Source organism: Salminus brasiliensis, chromosome 8 (assembly GCF_030463535.1).
Source record: "Salminus brasiliensis chromosome 8, fSalBra1.hap2, whole genome shotgun sequence".
Lineage (NCBI taxonomy): Eukaryota > Metazoa > Chordata > Actinopteri > Characiformes > Bryconidae > Salminus > Salminus brasiliensis.
Window position 1 is genome coordinate 14,968,470 of NC_132885.1, and position 20,925 is coordinate 14,989,394.

At 41.2% G+C, this 20,925-nt stretch overlaps 1 protein-coding gene across 5 annotated transcripts in view; it reads right to left on the reverse strand.

The window, feature by feature from the left end:
* The window catches only part of tanc1b (tetratricopeptide repeat, ankyrin repeat and coiled-coil containing 1b), a 139,048-nt gene that overhangs the window by 8,104 nt on the left and 110,019 nt on the right, over positions 1–20,925 (reverse strand). For all 5 annotated transcript variants that reach the window (XM_072685746.1, XM_072685744.1, XM_072685745.1 and 2 more), the window contains 9 exons: positions 16,437–17,044; positions 13,320–13,428; positions 12,696–12,818; positions 10,396–10,632; positions 10,028–10,213; positions 6,585–6,663; positions 601–734; positions 271–394; positions 1–27 (listed from right to left, as the gene is read on the reverse strand). The exon at positions 1–27 is cut by the window's left edge and continues 149 nt beyond it. In XM_072685746.1, coding sequence (XP_072541847.1) covers positions 1–27; positions 271–394; positions 601–734; positions 6,585–6,663; positions 10,028–10,213; positions 10,396–10,632; positions 12,696–12,818; positions 13,320–13,428; positions 16,437–17,044 — 1,627 coding nt within the window. The remainder of the gene's footprint in view (positions 28–270; positions 395–600; positions 735–6,584; positions 6,664–10,027; positions 10,214–10,395; positions 10,633–12,695; positions 12,819–13,319; positions 13,429–16,436; positions 17,045–20,925) is intronic.

Sequence of the window (20,925 nt, forward strand, 5' to 3'; positions counted from 1 at the left end):
CCTTATCCACCGACGTTAAAGAGGCACCTGGGAAATACATTACAATTAGAACACCATAAACAACTACAGGCACTGTTCTGCTCCACAGGCAAATTCACAGACACTCAAGTGTTAATGATGGAATTAGAAGCACTGTTAATAAGGGCAATTAAGCAGCACAATATAATGTGAACTACACACCACAAATTTCTAAATGTGCTAATTTTATGGATTTTATAATATAATAAACCAATGTAATTACATGGCTAAGCACTGTTGTAGGAAATTTACCTTTAGAGAGCAGGAATTCCACAGTGCTAAGATGGCCCTCACATGCTGCCACCATCAGCAATGTGCGGCCCTGCTTATCACTCCCATTTACATCCGCACCATGCTGCAACAACACATCCGCTATCTGACGAAGAGACAAGGACAGAAACAGGAGACGAAGATGACCAATAAATTATTAGCACACTTGATCAATGTAAATGTAGACAGAAAAACAGACACCACTTTTTACACATCTGTCTGTCTGTTTATCTTATTAAAAATAATGAATTCCTGAATTAGGATATGAGTACACATCAAGCATTTTGGTGTGTGCTAAAGTGTCTGCCTTACCTGCCAGTGTCCCTGTCTCACTGCGCAGAAGAGCGCACACATGCCTCTTCTGTTCACCTGCTGCACTTGTGCACCCTCCTCCAACAAGTAACTACACACATCCATCTTCCCCCGACCTGCTGCTGCTGTGAGAGCTGGGGAAAAAAAGCAAACACACAAGAACCACGTTTATAATTTTTATGAAACAAACAATGCAACAATATTAAACAACCTTCAGCCTTAACACTGAGGTACTACTTCAAATGTAACCCAGATACAAACTATATTCACAGTGTTTCTCAGACTCTCAGCTTTACACTGAATACTGGCATGGCCATATTTATCTGGTTTGGAAATTCTAGATGCACGTTATTAAGCTATGGCTGGCTAATGAGCTAATTACAGGCAAGTGTTTTCTCTACGTGTCTGAAAAATGAAGCTGTTTGGAACACTCAGTGCTCAGGCTTGGCATGGATGTGACACAGAATGTTGGATCTAGTCGAGTTGTCTAGGCTACAGCCGCTAAGACAAAAGAGAAAAGTCCAGACACCAGTCCAAAGCTGGGACTGCTTTTTCCTACAAGCAACTGGTGTTTTAAGCCTTAATCAGACCAACGTGAGAAGGAGAAATTCTTAAATATGGAGAGATACTGACAGTGAAAAATACTTCAGGAATGAGACGTACTTGAGTAGTGATAGTGAGGTATACTTAAGAACTGAGAGACAAGTACTGATAGAGGGGCGTACCTATGAAGTGAGAGAGACTCAAGTACCGATCGTGAGACAGTACTGATTGTAAGTCATACTTGCGTACTGATCATGAGGCATAAGTACTGATAGTGAGATAAACTTAAGTGAGACACACTGGAGTACTAATAGTGAGACAGAGAAGTAGAATCTCACCAAAGTGAGAACGAGACATACGTTAGTAGAGACATACTGATAGTAAGGCATAATTAGTTAGTATAAAGACTGTCCCAACCCATATTTTTACATTTTTGATGTTATGGCTCAATAAATGCTTGTTTTAACGCTCGTGTGGCTTCAGCATGTGACCCATATAACAGCTCCTACCAAGCACTAACTAGGAATAGTTTGTGACACACAAGAACCACAAATTAAAAGGCAAAGTTTAACACAGAACCTACTGAAGGATAAAAGGTGCAGTCAAAACTGGAAAGGTTAAGTGATGCAGAGCTAGAGATGGAAATCCATGTGTGGGCAAATGATAACAGATCTGTCCGTCACTGTGAGTCAGTGTAGCTAATCCATCAAAAACAGCCCCTTCAGAGGGCTGGGACTAAAAGGAGTGACAGGTTGTCATTCAGTTCCCCCACCACCCTTTCCTCGCTACCCCTTTCAAAAATGTAGGTCTAGGTCATCTCAAGTACTCTACTCTGAAGAGCACCACTCAAGCATACGTTCCTGGTGACTGACTGTAGAGTATCAAGATAGGAGAACCACTTGAGACTGGAGACCCTTTAATGTTTATGACAACCTTGTTTCTACCATAACTTGTTCAAATCTGAACATGTACCCCAACCGTAATCAATGTAATGACCTATGCTGCTAAACCCTGCATGCTACAAAACTGCAACCCCATAACAAAACACTTACAGCGGTGCACTCCATGTACATCTTAAGCATTTTATCGTTATAATTCTGGCGGTAGTTGCCCTTGACAAAAGTGATACATAAGAACATGAAAGTTCTCTTAATTTACTTCTAATAAAGCCAAGGGCACATCTAACCATCAACAGTCATTTATTTACCAATTCATGAATTGATGTATAAGTATACTACTAATGTATCAGCATTAATCCCACCATCTACAGACACATTTTTCAGCAGGTCACAGAGATACCAAAAAGTACTGCAAACTCTTCATTAACACAATCATATATTCCATATTTTCTCATACTGCTTTGCCATTCAAGTGGTGCTTCTTTTGTAGACAGCACACTGGGCAGCGACTTAATGCTGGGTTCACATGCAGTAAAACCTGTTGTCAACACAATACAATAACTCCACAAACAGAAATTGTTTTGCTTTTAGTGGGAGAATAAACATTTGTCCTCAGCAGTACCAGCACCGAACCCTAATCCAATTTCCTGACTGTAAACTGCAGAAGACCCATCTGCATAAGTAACAATGTTCTTTTGTGGATAGTGGGACATGTGGAATAGCATTTCCCAGGCTAGCTGTTTTCAGGAAGAATTACATAATGGGAAGAAGTAAGCACAGATTAGAGCAGTACAGCCATGTACTTTGCTTTTTCCTAATGCCACTAATTTGAGTGGTTTTGACATAAAACCAGTCTTTACTGATTTATAGCTATTAGAAAGCCGAATCATATGGCCATTCCATTGCTGATGATCGTTCAACGTCGTTATATAAAAAAAAAAGGAAAAGAAATGGGGGCTGATAAGTGTCCTTTTACTCTACCCTTCATCAAAGCAAACAACCCTATCCCTAACCAATTGATTTAATTCATGACAAGCAGATTTCTTATAGTTTTTAGCATTTACACACTTTGAATTTTGATTATTATGACAATGATCATAACATAATAATCATTTCAGGAAACAACAGTTGAAACTGTTTTACTTGAGGTATGTTTTAACCAAAGAATGACCCAGCAGTTCAACTAGATCTCATAAAATATGCACATGCACAATTAAAGCAAAGATAAAGTAAAGTTAATGTAATCTGTATCTTCAGTAACATGCTAACTCTAACATTCCATTTTGCCTATTCTTCTGGAGATGCATCAGAGTTACTGTGAATAGGTACTAGGACTAAAGCACTGAAGAATGCCACTGTGCTCGTATAGGCAGGCAATTAGGCCCCAGTCTGCATTCATTAGATGCAGTGTTGAGCAGCAGAGCTTTTGCCCAGGAATCGGGTCACTGCAGTCAGGACGGGTGGAATGGGGACACCCGCTAAAGTGGCCCGGAAGAAAGGATGTGCACTGCATTAGCGGGCCCTGACTCATTCATTTGGTAAAAAGAAATTTAAGGCTAAGTGGTTACGGGAAGCAAGCAGCCATGACCATTATTATTCATTGTAACACGCTTCTGTCTGAATTGTGACTGGAATGAAAAACGCAGAGGGATTTATGCCTGCTTGCTTGGTTAAGGAGATATAAAGCAATGCATGTCACAACAAGAAAAATAAAAAGCATCACTGGAATAAGATCAGCAATACATCTCAAATGTACCATTACAAAAAATAAGATCAATACCAACACTGTCCAACACTGTTTCTCAACAGACAACTCATACTAACTTCAACATGGGTGGAAGAGAATGCTTTTTATCCACCAACTGCAATTAAACCCCTAAACAGAAAATTCACAACACAAACAAATTACTCCACAACCACAATCACCATTTGTCACAATCACCATGGACACATAGTTGATCTCGGTCTTTAACCCATCCATACACACACACACACACACACACACACACACACACACACACACACACACACACACACACACACACTAGGAAGCACATGTCGAGGGCAGCCTTCGCTGTGGCACCCGAAGAGCAGTGAGGGTTAGCGGCCTTGCTCAATGGCCTAAACAGGGGCATCTTAGCAATCCTGTATATCAAACCCACAACCCTGTCAATAATAACCCAGTGCTCTGAGCCACCACTGCCCCCTTTTGGCCTTATTCTGTTTTATTTAATCTCAGGTAATCATGCTGGATGGGACGAGGATGGTGTGTCTGTGTTATTGGACCTATCTGACAGTTGATAGGTCCACGGTATGAGTGCAGAACCATCCAAAATCTTACTGATTTATAGCTATTAAAAAGCCAAAACATATGGCCATTTCATTGCTAATGATCGGTCAACGTTTACACTGTACTGCTTAACACTGTACTGCTTAGCACAGTGCAGCCCGCACCAACTACCTTAGGCGCAACAAACAGACACTAGGTGGAACAAACTGGGACTAGTACGACTGTCTGTTCTAAATAAATGAAAAGAAAAGTAATGTTATGGGTTATGGGTTATGTTGTAACAAACTTGTGAACTAGGATATGGAAATTGTGGTGTGATGTGAACTGAACAGTGTATATTGTTGCACAGCTAAGATTTTCTCTGCAGCCACAGCCATCCAATCAGAAGTTGGACTCTCTGATAATAGACTGACCTATATCCAAATGCTATTCGTTAGTGAGACAGTGTGCTGTAACTGAGGAGTGACCACAGAGAGACCATTGTTCCTGTCCTCTTCTAATGCTGTCACACAGAGTGCTCACTGGAGTTCAGTGAAGATGAGTTGGCAATCGTCTGGGAAAGCAACGGGGCCATTTGTGCACCAAACATAGAGACCTAGCTTTTTCAAGAGGTGACTGTCTGAGAGAAGGCCCATAAAAGAAAACACATGCCTATAAAAGAAACAAGTAAGTCCTTTCTGCTTTGAGGTAAATGCTCTGTAGATCTGATAAGCAAACCTGAAGCAAAAGCTTCAAAACAGTGCACAGCTTTCTATTCCGTGAATATCTAAATGTCCCTGTTGAGATGAGCATCCTGCTGCTTACTGTTGACCCCACACTTGGTCTTAATATACACACATATGCTTACGCACATTCACACCATAATACATAATACACGACATATCACATTATACACAATCATAAATCTTGAAGGGATGTAATCACTCTGCAGTGTGTGTGTGCGTATATATGTGTGTTTTGTGTGGGCAAAATAAATCTTAAAAACATGCCACATATTTCAGTTTACGCTCTTTATGCCTGAAGACCTTGGTCTTTATTGTATCTAGCAGATCTCTGCAGCTGCAGGGAGAACTCTACCAAACTGCTGATCCTGTAAGCTGCTATGAGTCACACAGGAACAACAGGAAGGCTTTTATGTGCTTTCTAGCATTCAGTCTCTTTTCTGAAGCTCATCTTCAGCTTTCGCTAACCAGCCGCAGGGACCCGAGTCTCTGGTGGTCACCTCCAGCCAGCCATTTTTTACCATCTGCATGCTTCTCTGTCACTGTTCTACCTGCGTCACGGTGACAGCAAGTGTACCTCAGCCAGGTATACAGATATGCTTACACAACAAAAACAAGCAGACAGACGTTGCCAAAACATTTTTTTTTATCTACCTGCACTGTTGTTGATCAGAATGTGTGATCAAAGCCCCCACATCCGCATTGCAGTGAGAAAAAAATAGAAAGGAAACTCCGAAAACAAGTTTTAAAAGAATGAAATCCTCCGTTGGCCTAAAGGTTTGTTTTGATTTTCGTGGTGTTAGCTTGAAAGCTGAAAGAGCAGCAAATCAAATCTGTGAACAGGGCAGTAATGAATGGAGGCCTAGGGAAAAGCATGATCAAAAACAAGATCCACTGGTGTTCTGTACACAAAAATGAGAACACAAAAATATCTTAACTTGAAACTTTTCACCAAGCTTATCAAGCAGCTTCTTTGAAACTTCTGATGACCCTGAATGCTAGATACTTACACAATCCGTTTTCTGTAGAGCAGAACAAACAGTTAGAACTAAACAATGAGTAAGAGGTTATGTAAATGGCTTTGTTAAAGCAACATAATGAATAGTGTTGCTTTAACATGGTATCTGCTTTAATGGACTTTTTTGTATCAGCTGAGTTTTAAATGGCTAAACCAGTCAGGAAACAAACAGGGCAAGCTGGAGATGTTCTATGAAGCTTAAAAACATTAGCCCAGAGACATACATTTTCCAAAAGAAACAAAGCAAAGTAAAACAGTTTGTACCAAATCAGCCCAAGTATTTAGCGCAACAGCTGCATGGCTTTTGAACAACTACAGCCATGAAAAGAATCATTTGTGCTCCCAGAGAAAAGAGCACAGTGAGGGTAACAGTAAAGTGCTTTGCACCCAGGTCATACTTAATATAAGCACAGGAGAGTGGAGGTCATGAGAGAACAAAAGTTGAGAGAGCGCGAGAGAGTGAGTGGGTGAAAAAGCATGAGAGAACGTGAGGTAGTAAACATACAACGTACCTGTTTCTCCCCATAATGTATCATGAGCATCAATCTGCACAACCAGCTCATTTTTTAACGCCAGTAAGCTTTTCACCACCTGACAAACAACAAACATGGATTAATACAACTAGCAAAAAATAACAGAAAATAACAACAAACATAATATATAAATAATTTATTATATAACAATTACAAACATTACATATGATTATACATACCCACACACTTCATTAATATCAACTCTTTGTTTCTATTCGAAATGTCTATTATATCAGCCCCACTTGCCGTATGGAGGCACTTTGTAGTTCTATAATTACAAACTGAAGTCCATCTGTTTCTCTGCTACTTTTTTAGCCTCATGTTACCCTGTTCTTCAATGGTCAGGACACCACAGAGCAGGTAGGTATTCTGGGTGGTCATTCTCAGCACTGCAGTGACATAGTGGTGGTGCATTAGTGTGTGTTGTGCTGGTGTGACTGGATCAGACACAGCAGTGCTGCATAGCTGCTGGAGCTTTTAAACACCTCAGTGTCACTGCTGGACTGAGAATAGTCTACCCACTACCCACCAACATCCAGCCAACGGCATCCAGTGGGAAGTATCCTGTGACCACTCATAAAGGACTAGAGGATGACAAACACAAACTGCAGCAACAGATCAGCTTCTGTCTAATTTTACATCTACAAGGTCACAGAGTGTAAGGGGTTAAAAACTCTCTGTCTAATCCACTCATACCAATCCACACACCACCACTATTTTCAGTGTCACCACAGTGCTGAAAATGACCTACCACCCAAGTAATGTTCTGTGGTGGTCCTGTGGGGTCCTGACCATTGAAGAACAGGGTAAAAGGAGGCTAAAAAGTGGGAGCACTTAGTGCAAAAACATGGAAGTGGTGTGTATATATATATATATATATATATGAGTGGTCACAGGATACTTGGGTGGTATATATATATATATATATATATATATATATATATATATATATATATATATATATATATATATATATAGCCAACAGCAGGAGGAGGGTAGAAGAAGGGGCTGTGTGGGTGATGAAAAGAGCTTAGCTGATCAATACTGAGCTGCCACAGAGAGTTATATTCTGATCAATCAATAAGACTGAAGTGCTGATGGTAGAGAAATAGGTGGGGGGATACTTCACTTCACAGGTACTTGTTCCACCTTATTAATACCCAAGTGTTTTACTAACACGTTCCCCTTCTCCCTCAAACACTCCTGCTCCTGCTTCCCTAAGCGTGCCAATATTACACAGCCGCTCTCTCCAACGTAAACTTTTTCCACGTCCGTCTCCCTTCACGGAATTTGTTTACATGCACTAATCGTACAATCATTATCTGATATCAGCAGTTCACATAACTCAAGCAGTCATACACACTATGCAAACAGGACATTATAAAATATCTGACATCTTTGGATTTTAAGAAATAACAGACATCTGGATTTTAACCCAATAATCAGATAATTCAGTGCATGTATATGGATAACCTGGTATCTTTCATCTTACTTATAACTGTTTATGTGTGTAAACAGACCTATATAGAGATGAATAATTTCAGAATCACAATAGACTTAACAGAATAGACTTAACAGACACTAAATGGCCAACAAAGATCACTTGTGTTCTATTAGTTTGATGGTCAGTTTGCAACAACTGATCACAGTTTTCCTCTTCGGTGGGTTTAATGAATTTCAATTTACCTAGAGTTTCACATAGTGCTGCCACACCATGAATTAGCTATTAGCTTTTTAGGTATGACAAACCTTGCAATCAGATTCATAATTGCACCTTCATGCTTTAAAAAAAAACTTCCTGGAGCATTATAAAGGTTAATTTGGAGCTCTTATTTCAATTATTGTGTCTATATTATCTATATTATCTATATTTGCAAATAATAGAAATGAAACAACATTTTTGAAGAAAATTAGTCTCATCAGAAAATACAGGGTCAAAAACAAGGTTATAAAACCTTGTTGAAAAGCTACAAATGCAGGAATCCAAAATAAAACATACTAGGGCTATATCCAACTAAGAATTTTGTCAGTCAAAAGGGATTTGGCTGTTCAATATGGAGATTTGACTACTATGTCTCATTTTTGAGTTTTTAAAAATCAGTAAATGAGTTGTTGCATAGGATGAAAGATTGCAGACTATTTTAATTACCAACATATATTGTTGGGCTGCCATATGGATTTGTTGAATACATTAAAAACTTAAATAAAACTAAATTAACAAAAGAAACTTAATTACCAAAAAAAATCCTGTATTCTTAGTTGGATACAAAGCACCATTGCTCACTTTGAAATTATTTCTTGCCTTCTACATGTTTATTAGGCAACAGTATTTTTCAATAAAAAAACATTTTAGATGTAAATGAATACATAATCAAACTAAACTCTTTCGATTCTGAAATATTTAAAATGAAAGAGCAAATGTTTGTTTTCAGTCTCTTTTTTCCTACACAACAGATCTAAAACAAAAGATTGGCTTGGCCTATATAAATCACAAGGCAGATGCATGGTCATACTTTTTCGTGTTATGATGGGCCCAGAAAAGATATACAGAAACATATTCTGACTGTTCGACTTGAAGAATCTCAGCCGACTGATGAGTCTTTCACTGATGATTTGACTCATCAGTTTGTGAGCAGACCTTAAACCCATAGTTTGCTACTTTAAGTCTTAAAAAGGAAACAAATCTAAATCAGCTGCCATTGTATAATGAGCTAATCTCAATATTTAAGACACATTAAAAAGTCATAACTAAACACTACCTGGAGCACAATTTGAAGTTTTGAGGGGAGGCATGAATGGTTGTCTCCCTCTATTTTCCTCTCCCTAGCTGAGTTGTACCTCCTTTACAAAGAGGCTGAACGTAAAGCAAGGCCTTACAGACCCTAGACTGTCGTCTCAGTAGCCTGTTGCCATGGCTAATCTCCCGTGGCAACAGTATCCTTACAGCACCTATCAGCAGTGGAGAGCTAAATGCTCACTATAGAGACACCTTGTGAAACTGGCAGGACATATTACATAATGTGTAATGTGTGTGTGTGTGTTTAGGAATCCTGAGTGGATGCAAGGTTATTTGTGTTTTTGTCTGTGTTAGCTGACATATGTGTTCTATAATTATGCTAATACAAAGGCTTTTTACAGGGTTTGGTCATGTGATGTGTGTGTTAGCTAACCTTTGTGTGTGTCCCATGTTGGAGGCTGGTTGTGAGCGTTTGTATGTGTAAACTGACCTGTCTGTGTCACATACTGAAGTTTGAAGGTTTTTTTTTGCTCTGCAGGCTCTGCTTGCGTGTATGTTTATTTGTGTGTTAGCTGACCTTTTTTGCCCCATGGTGGATGCTGCTGTAAGGACCAGCTGCAGGGCTTGGCTTTGCAGGTTTTGGATGTGTGTGTGTGTAAGAATTTACTTGTGTGTGTTGGCTGACCTGTGTGTGTCCCATGCTGGAGGCTGCTATAAGAGCTTGCTGCAGGGCTTTGCTCTTCAGGCTGAGCTCATGCTGCTGATCCTCTCTGCTCCACTGCTGCTCCAGAAGGTATTGGATAATGTCAGGATGCCCCCTCAGAGCTGCATGTACCAGAGCACTTTGCCCACTCTTGTCCACATGATCCACCTGAGACAATGCATCATGGCACACCAGTCAGATATATTTTTTTGTTAGATTTCACTTCACTACAATTACCAACATAACACTGATAACAAATGTGCATCTGATGAAGCCATGTTTGATGCTGTTGGAATCTGTCAGTTCATCCTTTTCACCCCAGACCAAGTGAGCATGTACTGGTAACGTACCTTGGCTCCTCTCTTGCAGAGCAAGCTGATGAGGCCCAGGTGACCAGCTGCGGCAGCGTAACTGAGTGCACTTGTACCATTCTCCGATGCTACATCGACATTGGCTCCAAACTCCAGCAGCAGAGCCACCATCTCGTGATGACCCAGGTGTGCCTGTACGCACAGCACAGGCGCATTGTTTAGCACCTCCGTGCGGTAGTTTACGTTTGCGCCACCCAACATCAGCAAGCGGCTCACCTGATAAAAGAGTGAGAAAAGAGAAGAGTTTAAAAAACACAGGCTCAGAAAACTGGACCAGAATCAGAATTCCCTCAGTGCAGACTGAGGAAATCAATAAACTGGGAAAATCTGAATGGGCACGTCTTTGCTTAATGATGCTCTCACCTTAAAAAAAAACAAAAAACAAGGAGCTCCAGAGACGAACAACTACTAGACTCTCATAAAGGTGGTTCTATGGTTCTTTATTTGAATAATTTAATAGTTTTTTTTTCCAGGTACAAGCATACTTTATATACAAGGTAAATCTCTTGTAGAGCCTCACTTTTAGGATCTTTTTAAAAAAAATTCCAAAATGCCCTTAGTGTTACATAAAACCCTTTCTGAAGTGTAGATTACCCCCCCCCCCCCTTTCCCATTTATCATTAACTAGTGTGTTTCTTTATGAGCTCTTACATAAAGCCCTGCTTTCATTTATGGAATTAGGTCACCTTGTGTCTTTATATTTCACAGGATTACATGCTGCAATACACACTACAACAACTTGGAAGTCAAATCTGAGGAACACCCTTGAAAGTGCCTCTCTGCAGCAGCATGAAGGTGTTGGAGTGGCAAGATTTCACCGTGCTGTGGTTCTGCTTCTCAGTCATTCAAAATAATCTTTTCCCTCCCTCTCTAAAACACCTCGTCCTGTGCCTGGAGCTCGCCGAAACACAACCTGCTGATTGGTAAAGCATGCTAATCACAATAGGCGTATTCATTAAGGACTCTGGCATACAGTGGCACATTCTGGAAGAGGCTTTAATCAGGCACTATTCTTCCCTTTCATGAGCAAATTTTATGAATATTAAACTAACGATCAGCGGTAGATGCAGAGCTCAGTGAGAGGAGTTAAAAAGGCAGAGAATGAGACAATGTGAGTGAGAGAGAGGGGAAAAGCAAGGGATAGAAGAAGAGAGAGAGATTGAAAGAATAGAAGTAAAAAGAGGCTGATGGTGTTTTCCTGAAAAATGGGGCTTTCAAAAAGTTTGTCCCCCAAAAAAGGGAAAAACTCAAATGACTGTGCAAGAGGAGGGAGAAGAAAAAAGATAAAGATAATTTCTGCTTTGAGCTAAAATTCATCATTCCACTCCATAATTGCCCTAAAAGCCAGAGGCTGACATTTCCTGCCTCAACAACAGAGTGGGCTTGTAAACAAAACCAGCACAATTTGCCACAGAAATCATTTATCTGCCTCCACCATTAACATGCCCTTTTGTTGATCAAATTACTACTAATTTAAATGGTTCAGTAATTACTTAACATGCCAAAAGGCCTTCCTTTTCCATAGGAAGCTTAAAGCATGTAAGCTTGATGTACTGAGCTAATGGCTGTGAAGTGTGCAGTGAGTTTCTTGCTGTGTAGGAATATCTGTAGGGTTCACCATAAGTTAGGCAGCTAATGGGAGACAGATCTCAAACCTTTCATTACAGAGAACAGTTACCTCAGTCTGTTCAATCATAACATGATAATATTGTACTGCCAGAGTTCAGAGGATTTAAAGTGCTCTCAGGATCAAGTGGAGATGCACGAGAAGAAAGAAGGAAAAATGGAAAGATGGAGAGTAATTGAGTGTGTGTGAGTCTGCTGTTTTTAGGAAAACTGTCACAGTACAAAAACACACCATCATATGCATCAACTGTGAGTAAAAGAAAAGCTGCTGCTGTTAATCTAACACTGAGGCAGAGGGACCTCTCGATAGATGGATACACATTGAACAGGTTTAGGAAAGCTTCCCTATTGAGAACCTATTAGTTCTAGCTAACACCCCAACAATAACGGCTGCCCACCGGAACTCTGGCCACAAATTAAATGACTGCAGTACCTCTAGAACTCCCCAAGGTTCTGCCATGGGGAGGATTAACGATGTAACCTTCATTTAAAGGTTGAAACTCTCTCTCACAGGGCGTATAAACAATTACTAACTCTCTGGTGAGACAATTATACTTTTGTTAGTGTGAGTGAGCGAAAACATTGATCTTTTTTCTTTCTACAATTGCATGAGTGTGTGCGCACATAAGCTACATATATGACTGTGTGCTGACCTTGACGTTAGGTGTGTATAGGTTCCTTAGAGACGCCAGTGCAGCAGACAGGCTGTCAGTGCTGCAGCTGATCCATAAACCCTGCAGGACACTGGATGATACTCCAGTTCTTTTACTTTGACCCTGTGGAGGAAAAAAAGTGCATACACACACAGACAAACACAGCTCTTGAGACATGTGAAACCAGCCAACCACATCTTGTTGAACTACAGCTACCAGCTATATCAAACATGCTTATTTACTTTGTCAATTTTAGCTGCAAAAATATGTTTAAAAGTTTAAAGCCTAGTGCAGAAGATATGAGGGGAGGTTTATGTATTTGTGTAAAATGTAACCATCCACAATCACAACTATGCTAATTCATATCTGTGAAAGTAACTCTTAATAGTACCAGCTTATTAACTGCTGAAGATGCAGAGCAGGAGTGCAGTTTTAGGTTTTTAACATTTAGGAGCACAATAAAAGCTCTGAATTGAACTGTACTTGACATGCTACTTGCACAGTACAAAAACTGAATTGAGGATGGCTTAAAATGGTCCAATTTTTGCTTGAACAAAATATCATACCACCATCCAGATTTGCAGCTACATATTAAGAGCAGGACACTTTAACAGGGGCAGGTACCTTAAATATGTGTGCTTTCAGAATATGGTGTCCAAGCTCCATTGTCTGCTGTCTGTTCAATTTGCCCTCCTGCCTGGACAACATGAATGCCATCAAGGCATGTCCACTCCTGAAGGAGAATCATATCAAAAAACGTAAAGAGAATATAGACATACAATAAACCACATGAGTAAGTGGCTAGCTATGGAAAAAAAGAGGGGAAAAAAAAAACCAATTGCAAAGGCACACACTGTCCACTCAGAGCACAAAGGGTTAAATATTAGTGCCCTGATAAGCTTATAACACAAGCACAAGACTTTGTTCATCACCATGATTTGTCACCACATTGAAAGCTCTTAAGCTCTTAAACACACTTCTTTGGCATTTCCAGGCCTAAAAGCGAGGCGCTGATGCCTGGGGGAGAAGAACAGAGTAGGAGTGAATTCCTTGTGTTCCCCCATGCTCGGCTCAAACTCTAACTTGTGTTCATTAACAGTGAACTTCATTAAAAGGCCATGCATGAATACAGCTGGCTTTGATCAGCTCAGCATCTCTCCTCCACTATATAAATCACTGGCCTGTGCCGAGCTTTCTTTCTCTTTTAGGAATTAAAAAACAAGCTGAAGTGGCAGGACCTTGTTCGCAAGTCTTTCTTTCTCAATGCCAGCGCCATGGCCTTTGTTTTTCATGTAATAATGAGAGGGGGTAGGGGGTTGGGGGCATGTGAGACTATTGGTAAGGGTTTGTGCATACAAGGAGGTGAGTCACCAGACTTCATTTGTCAGTCCCACAGCTGATGCAGTACACATTGTCCAATCAGAATGCTCAGCACTCCACACTAATAAGAACAGCAGAGGGAGGGAGAGAATGGCACTTAGGCAGGACTGGCCCAGGACTGGCCCAGACGCTCGTGTTCATCTACGAGACTCTACACAAGTCTCAAATCTACACAAAACAGCACAAAGCCAAAGGCTTACCACCCCCATGCTTAACAGACACTACAGTGTGTTTGGGACGTGTCACCTTCACTCCTCTGAACATCTTTGTCTGATATGACTTTACAACTCCCTCCAGAATGCTTTTTACTGAATGTGTGGTCAACTGTAAACTTTAATGAAGCTTAAAAATGTTGATTTTAAGACTGTGGTCCACTGTGAATAAAACATGACTGACTTTAGACTGTGACAGTGACTGTGACTTTAGTGTTCCCGCAGCTTCTGGTTTATGGCAGGTCTGGGCATTGGTGTTTCTTGGGTTATTATAGGCCATGCGAACCGATTTTACTCTCAGCTGAGGGTTTGAGTCTTCTCCCAGACGTTGGCCAAGTGGTTACACCTCCCAAAAACTTCCAGTACAATGGTTTGAACCAATGATTTTGGAATATGAATGCTGTCAAATAGCATTTAGCGAGTGCTGTCAAATAAACCTTTTTAAGGTGGGCACAGAGAAGCTACCAGCTGTAGCCAATCATGATCACTTAGAGGAAGTTGAAACATTGCACTTGATGCTGAACATGATCATCTATGGGAATGCACCTTACCGCACATACTAAATGCCATCAGATTTAGCAAATTCAAATGTGAAACGAGTTGCATTATGTGTTAATACAACAGAACACACTATATGCCTACAATAAAGCCATAATGTCATGATTGCAGCGCAATTAAGGCTGTGATAAAGAGGTGCTTGAAGAAGAGATGCACACAGCACAGTGACACTAAAACCTATTAACAGAGGATTCTTGCAAAATCAATATAAAACAAACACCTCCAATAAAGCCCAAGAGTCCCCTTGTGTCCTCTTGCAGACTAGAGCGGTGGATTTGACCAAATATTTAAAGCCTTTATTCCTGGACCTGAACCAATAAAACCTTACCAATACAAAATCTTTGGCCTTTGGCATTTGGCACTGATGAATGTGTCTGTCTGTGCCTTCAGAAATAACTGCCCTTTCACTGAAAAAGAGATTGCAAGCTTGCCAGGCCATTGGAGGAGAAAGTCAGAATCTTGGCAAGTGAGGTTATCAGGCTGACGAACAGGGAGCTAGAGCTTGTAGTGGATACACTGATAAAGCTCAAATCAGAAATTGAGCACAACAGTGCCACAGCTGATACAGGATTAGCTCCTGTAGAGTTTACAGAAAGTGTGGTAGATGTGCAACGGCAGTGATTTCTCCTTCCTGTCCGGCCACAGCGAAGTTTAGCGAGATAGCTGACCGTTGGTTCTCTTGAAAACCAGAGAAATGAAGTGCAAGCATGTGACATTCTATCTCTGTGCAGATCTGCAGTGTTAACATGGTTTAGATCAATAATGTAAGCCTGGCTGTTGAAAAATGAGAAAATGGGAGCTAAAATGAAATATTAACCTTAAATCAAGAAAGTGTTCATATTTAATTTAATGCTGAATCTCTGTAAATCAATCCAAACATTGCAGACTGCAGCTCAAGAATGCTTCTTCCGAAGACAGGGACACAGAGAGACACTCTCAGACAGACTGTTCTATCTCTAACTCAAAGGACTCCAAGGTGGTGAATTTGCTTGTATTTTTCTACTACAGAAGAAAGTTTGATCTAGTAACTGACAAATCCCCAACGACAACATCATTACTATTGCAAGAAGTTATGACTGCTAAAAGTGTGTCAAGTAAGCAGACAAGTGACTTTTTATTCAAAAGTTTTAGTATTGATTTCTAAGTGTTTCCAAGGGAACCATTTTCTATTTAAACACTATTCTTTTTTTTTTAACTGCATACTCTTATTCTGCACTCCAGACAAATTAAACACCTAGATTAAGCGCCCTATTAACTTTAAATAGGCGCCTGTTACAGATAAACTCTCTGTGCTAACTTGTGATAAGTCCTAACCTTTAAAGTTTGCTGTTTTTTTGGTGCTGTGAGAAGGTTCCAGGAGTTTGACATTAAGTCCCGCACATAACATTTCGGCTAACATTTCGGCCTTCAGTCCTTCACTCCCCAAAACAAACCCATGTGACATTTCACAGAGGCCAAGCATCCCCATCTTACACTTTCGTCTCAATGGCATCACATTACATTTAGAAGACATTTCATAGAGCAGACATTCACTGGCAATCTTACACTAAAAAGGGACATTTTCTACTTTCATGACATTATTGGTGCTCACCTGGAGTCACAGAGGAAGTCTGAGCTTTCACCGTCAGCTCTCCACACGAGCCACTCTCTGAACGAGGGGTGACAGAACATGCGCGTCTTATCCCTGCGTTTGATCAGGAAGCTGGAGAGCATGTCCATGCGTTGCTGGAAGTCGTCCCACTGAAGGTCTCCTCGCACGCTGCCAGCGTTCAGAGCCTGGAACAGCTGCTCGTCCGTCATCGGGTGCAGAGACGCCAGGGCCACGTTGAGGATAGGCATGGCGCGCTCAAACGCAGAGTTGCTCATGAACTTCATGTTGCACTGCAGCAGGTACAGCTCAGAGAGGGAGACGGGCACCACCTTGTAGCTGGCGCTCTTGATGACAAGGTGACCCCTCTCGAAAAGGTCCAGGGTGAGTTTCAGGTAAAGGTACGAACCCTGGCTGCGGGAGATGAGGTGCGAGCTCACTTTGCCCACAATAACGGGATCGGCCTTTCCGTTCAGAGAGATGTTGTTCAGGATGTCGCGGCTGCTGTTGACACGGTGCTGGATGTAGGCGTTCAGGTCTGAGCCGATCTCCTTGTTATCGGGAAAGTCATCCAGGCTGATCTTAGTAAAGGGCAACAGACTGGTGATCTCCTTCAGAAACAAAGAGGAACAAAGATATGACTCATATGGTTAAAAAGAACAGGGCTGCAAACTTCATGTTTGGTGAGATTCAGGCTGGACAGTTAGGATTACTATAACTTAAAAATACTGCAAATAACAACAAGTATTTGCACATCAACATTCACGACTATGAGGTACTATGAGAAAAGGCCAGTGTAGCTTTTGAGAGTGAAACTAGGCCTGCTGTCCAGTCTATTAAATACAGCACACAGCATACTGAATAAAGGAGTGCTACATGTTCTAGAGACAAAACATATGGGCATGATGCATCACCACTGATCTTATCACAATCTCTTGCATCACTCTGTTTAGTCCAATTACTGCTTAATTATAAACGCCAATTCAAGGACTCATCAATGGTAAATGAATACTGCATTACAGAGACTACTGTTCATAATCCCTCTCCATGACTCATTTAAGCAAAGAGTCTAAAGCATTAGACAAAAAGTAATCTCTTGGGCAGGTCTCTCTCTCCTTCTCTCTTTTATCCGTCAGTAAGAGAACACAGAGAAACAGGCAGGCAGCGTTAAAAGCTTTCTCCCTCTCTCCTCTGCTATGGTATTGATGTCCTCTGGGTGATTTATCTGCAGAAGGTCAGTGAGCTGCATGGCTAGACTGTGTAGCACTGCATACACACATACACAAGGGAGATAACAGAACACACACACACATATCTATATATACACACACACACACACACACAGTCTCTACAAAGGCTCAAGAAGTGACAGACAGAGAGCGGTCTTCAGGGACACACGCATTACAGTCTGTTCAGATATACAGCAAACAGTTAACCACACACCAACACAAAACACACAAAAACTGATCTAGACCTCACACATGAACACACCTTCATTTGCACTAAGAGCTCTGAAATCCACCAGGACAGAGGCACAGACACTCGTACTTCAAGGTGCAGAAGGACAACAGGAACAAACACATGCATTCGCTCAGGTGCATGCCAACAAGTCAGACAAATCAATTCCCTGTAATCCTGCTCTGTCCTTGCTTAAAGAGAGCACCAGAGGTAAACTAGGGTGAGAAATGACATTTTCCCCTGTTCAGATCAGACAACACCAGTTAGAGACCCAAACACAATTAATACTACATAGCACAGCTGCATAAGCTGGAACCTTATTCATCTACTGATTGGGGAATTCAAATGAGCTTCCACAGAACTTTCTGTAGGACGCTATATGGACAACAGTATCAGGACACCTGTTCATTCATTGGTTTTTCTGAAATCAAGGATATTAAAAAGAGTTTATCCTGCTTTCGTTGGAGTAATTGCCCCTTCGGTTTCCTAACAGATTCTGGAGCATTGCTATGAGGATTGCATTGCATTGAGCGACAAGAGCGTTAGTGAGGTCAAGCTGATCACCATCCCTCCTCATCCCTAACTCATCCCAAAGGAACTGGATGGAGCACAATCATTCCAGTGCTTGGGGGCTTTATACCCCTCCAGCCCACGCATGGAAATAGGAATGGTGCCTATGGTTTCGCATTTACCTGCTCCAGAGTGTCATATTCTACTGGCAATGCTTTCTACAGGGCCAAGACAAGCGATGTGTGCATTTGCACATCTGTGTCGGCAATGGGTAAAACTTAAAAGTAGCTGACTGCATTCATTAGAAGGGGTGTCCACAAATATGTGGACATATAGTGTAGCTATAATGACATGTAAGCAATGAATAATGGATGTAAGCAATGAAGTCCTCAGGTCCACATTTTTGCTCCAAGCCTATGTGCTGTACCTAATATAGACTGGACATCTTTAAGGATGTATTTGACATTAGGGTGACCTCTAACACAAAAAATAGCTTCTTCTGAACCCCACAATAGGTCACTAAAGTTGCTTTTCCCCCCACCTATGTAATGTTGCTCATGTTCGGCCCATGCTCTTCATTCAAGATGCTACAACTCTGGATATTGCTTTCTTATATTGTCTCACCACTTTAATACGTCCAAGGATCTTCTTGCATTCTAAATTCTTGCATTCAGTTTAAACTCCTCCTGCTTATATACACATCTCTGCACAGTCCCGTACACGTAGGCCTTCTGATGCTGGACTTTTCGCTGCCCCTAAAGCCAGACTGGTCTCTGCAGGAGGCAGATCTTTTAGTGTCATGGCCCCCAAACTAAGGAACTCATTACCACAGTCTCTCTGTCTCTGCTCTTTACTTTCCTCCTTTAAAGCTGAACTTAAAACTGACCTTTTTATCAATACTTTCTAAGTAGATGCTGAAACTTCTTCCCACATTTGCCCCCTTTTTAAACGCTTTGTAAGGCGACGGTAAGAAGGTGCTGTATAAAGTCTGCTTTTCATTGGCACAGCTAACATGGGGATCATCTTGGTTAGTTACAATCGCCGATATTTATCACCATTTTGTACAGTTTGTTCCTTAGTATCTAAAAAATCGAATAATATCTTCAATCATCAAAATCATTAGGACTATTATCAATAATATCTGTAGAAACAACAACAAATACTGAAAATATCAAAAATCACAACTGCATGCACAGTAGCGTAATCCTTGTCCCATAATGGCAGATAATTGAGCTTGGATACTGTCAGCTATTGCTATGCAAATCGCATTTGCAAACAGAGGATGAATTAGCTTAAGGATCAGGCATTCAATCACAGCAGATCACACAGAGCGTTCTTTGAAGAAGTATTCCACAATGAGGCAGATGTTTATATGGAGGACAAACAATGGCTCATGAGCCTGCAGCATGATTGCCACTTATTGGCTCAGACTGACATTAATTAGAGTGTGTGTCATGTATGTATATGAGACAACTGCGATTAGCATCTTACGGACCATATTTATTTCTAATGGCTTCTCTGACACATATAAAGCCAGCCACTGCCTCTTTTCGGACTGCCGCAGATGCTGCATCGCTGGGTAGGCAGTGTACTTTTGCATTTAGCAGACGCTCTTTTCCAGAGCAACTTACAAAAGTGCTTTGCTATTTACCCAAGAAAAACCTCAGCTAGTTTGAATAGGCTAAAAATTCAAAGATACCTCTAAGACACTACTAAACACAAGTCAGTAAGGAGACCACTCTGCTATTCGCCCAAGTATTCTCGGAAGAGGTGGGTCTTCAGTCTGCGTTTGAAGACAGCGAGCGACTCTGCTGTTCGGACACCCAGAGGCAGCTCGTTCCAACACTTTGGTGCCAGGACAGAAAAAGCCTGGACGCTTGTCTTCCGTGGATTTTGAGGGATGGCCGAGCCGTACTTGAAGCTCGAAGGGCTCTTGGTGCGGATCGACTTTTGACCAGTGCCATCAAGGACATTGCCATGAAGCTTTAATCAATCTGCACTGAACTGATCTGGTGGGTAGACCCTGTTCTGAAGAGCTTCCTAAAACTTGAATTAACTCATATGAACTTTGAATGAGAAATAGGACCAATTCCAACCATTTAATTTAAGGGAAAGCTATTGCAATCAGAATAGTCAGCAGAAGAGTAGCCAAAAAACAAGCACACAAAGCAAAGAGAGGCAGACTATGTTATGAATATGGCCACTTCTAGAACCACAGTAGCGGCCTGCATTGTCTGCGCTAACGCACCTGCTTTTCAATTAACCATCAGAGAAATGAAATGGACTTCAGCTCCTAAAAACTATTCAGCAGTTCTGTGGGCTGCTGAACGTCCATGGCTGGAAAAACAGTCCCTGTCTCTGTGTCTCAGTGGTGTATGCACATCTAAATCCTCCAGAGTCTCAGCTATAGGCTGAGATTTGAAGAGTGCAGTTGCACACATAATTCTGCCAGCTAGTGAAGGACATTTTCTTAAAGAGCCACAGACGGCTGCAAAGCCTGCATCAGCAGAGCTGTGGGTGAGTC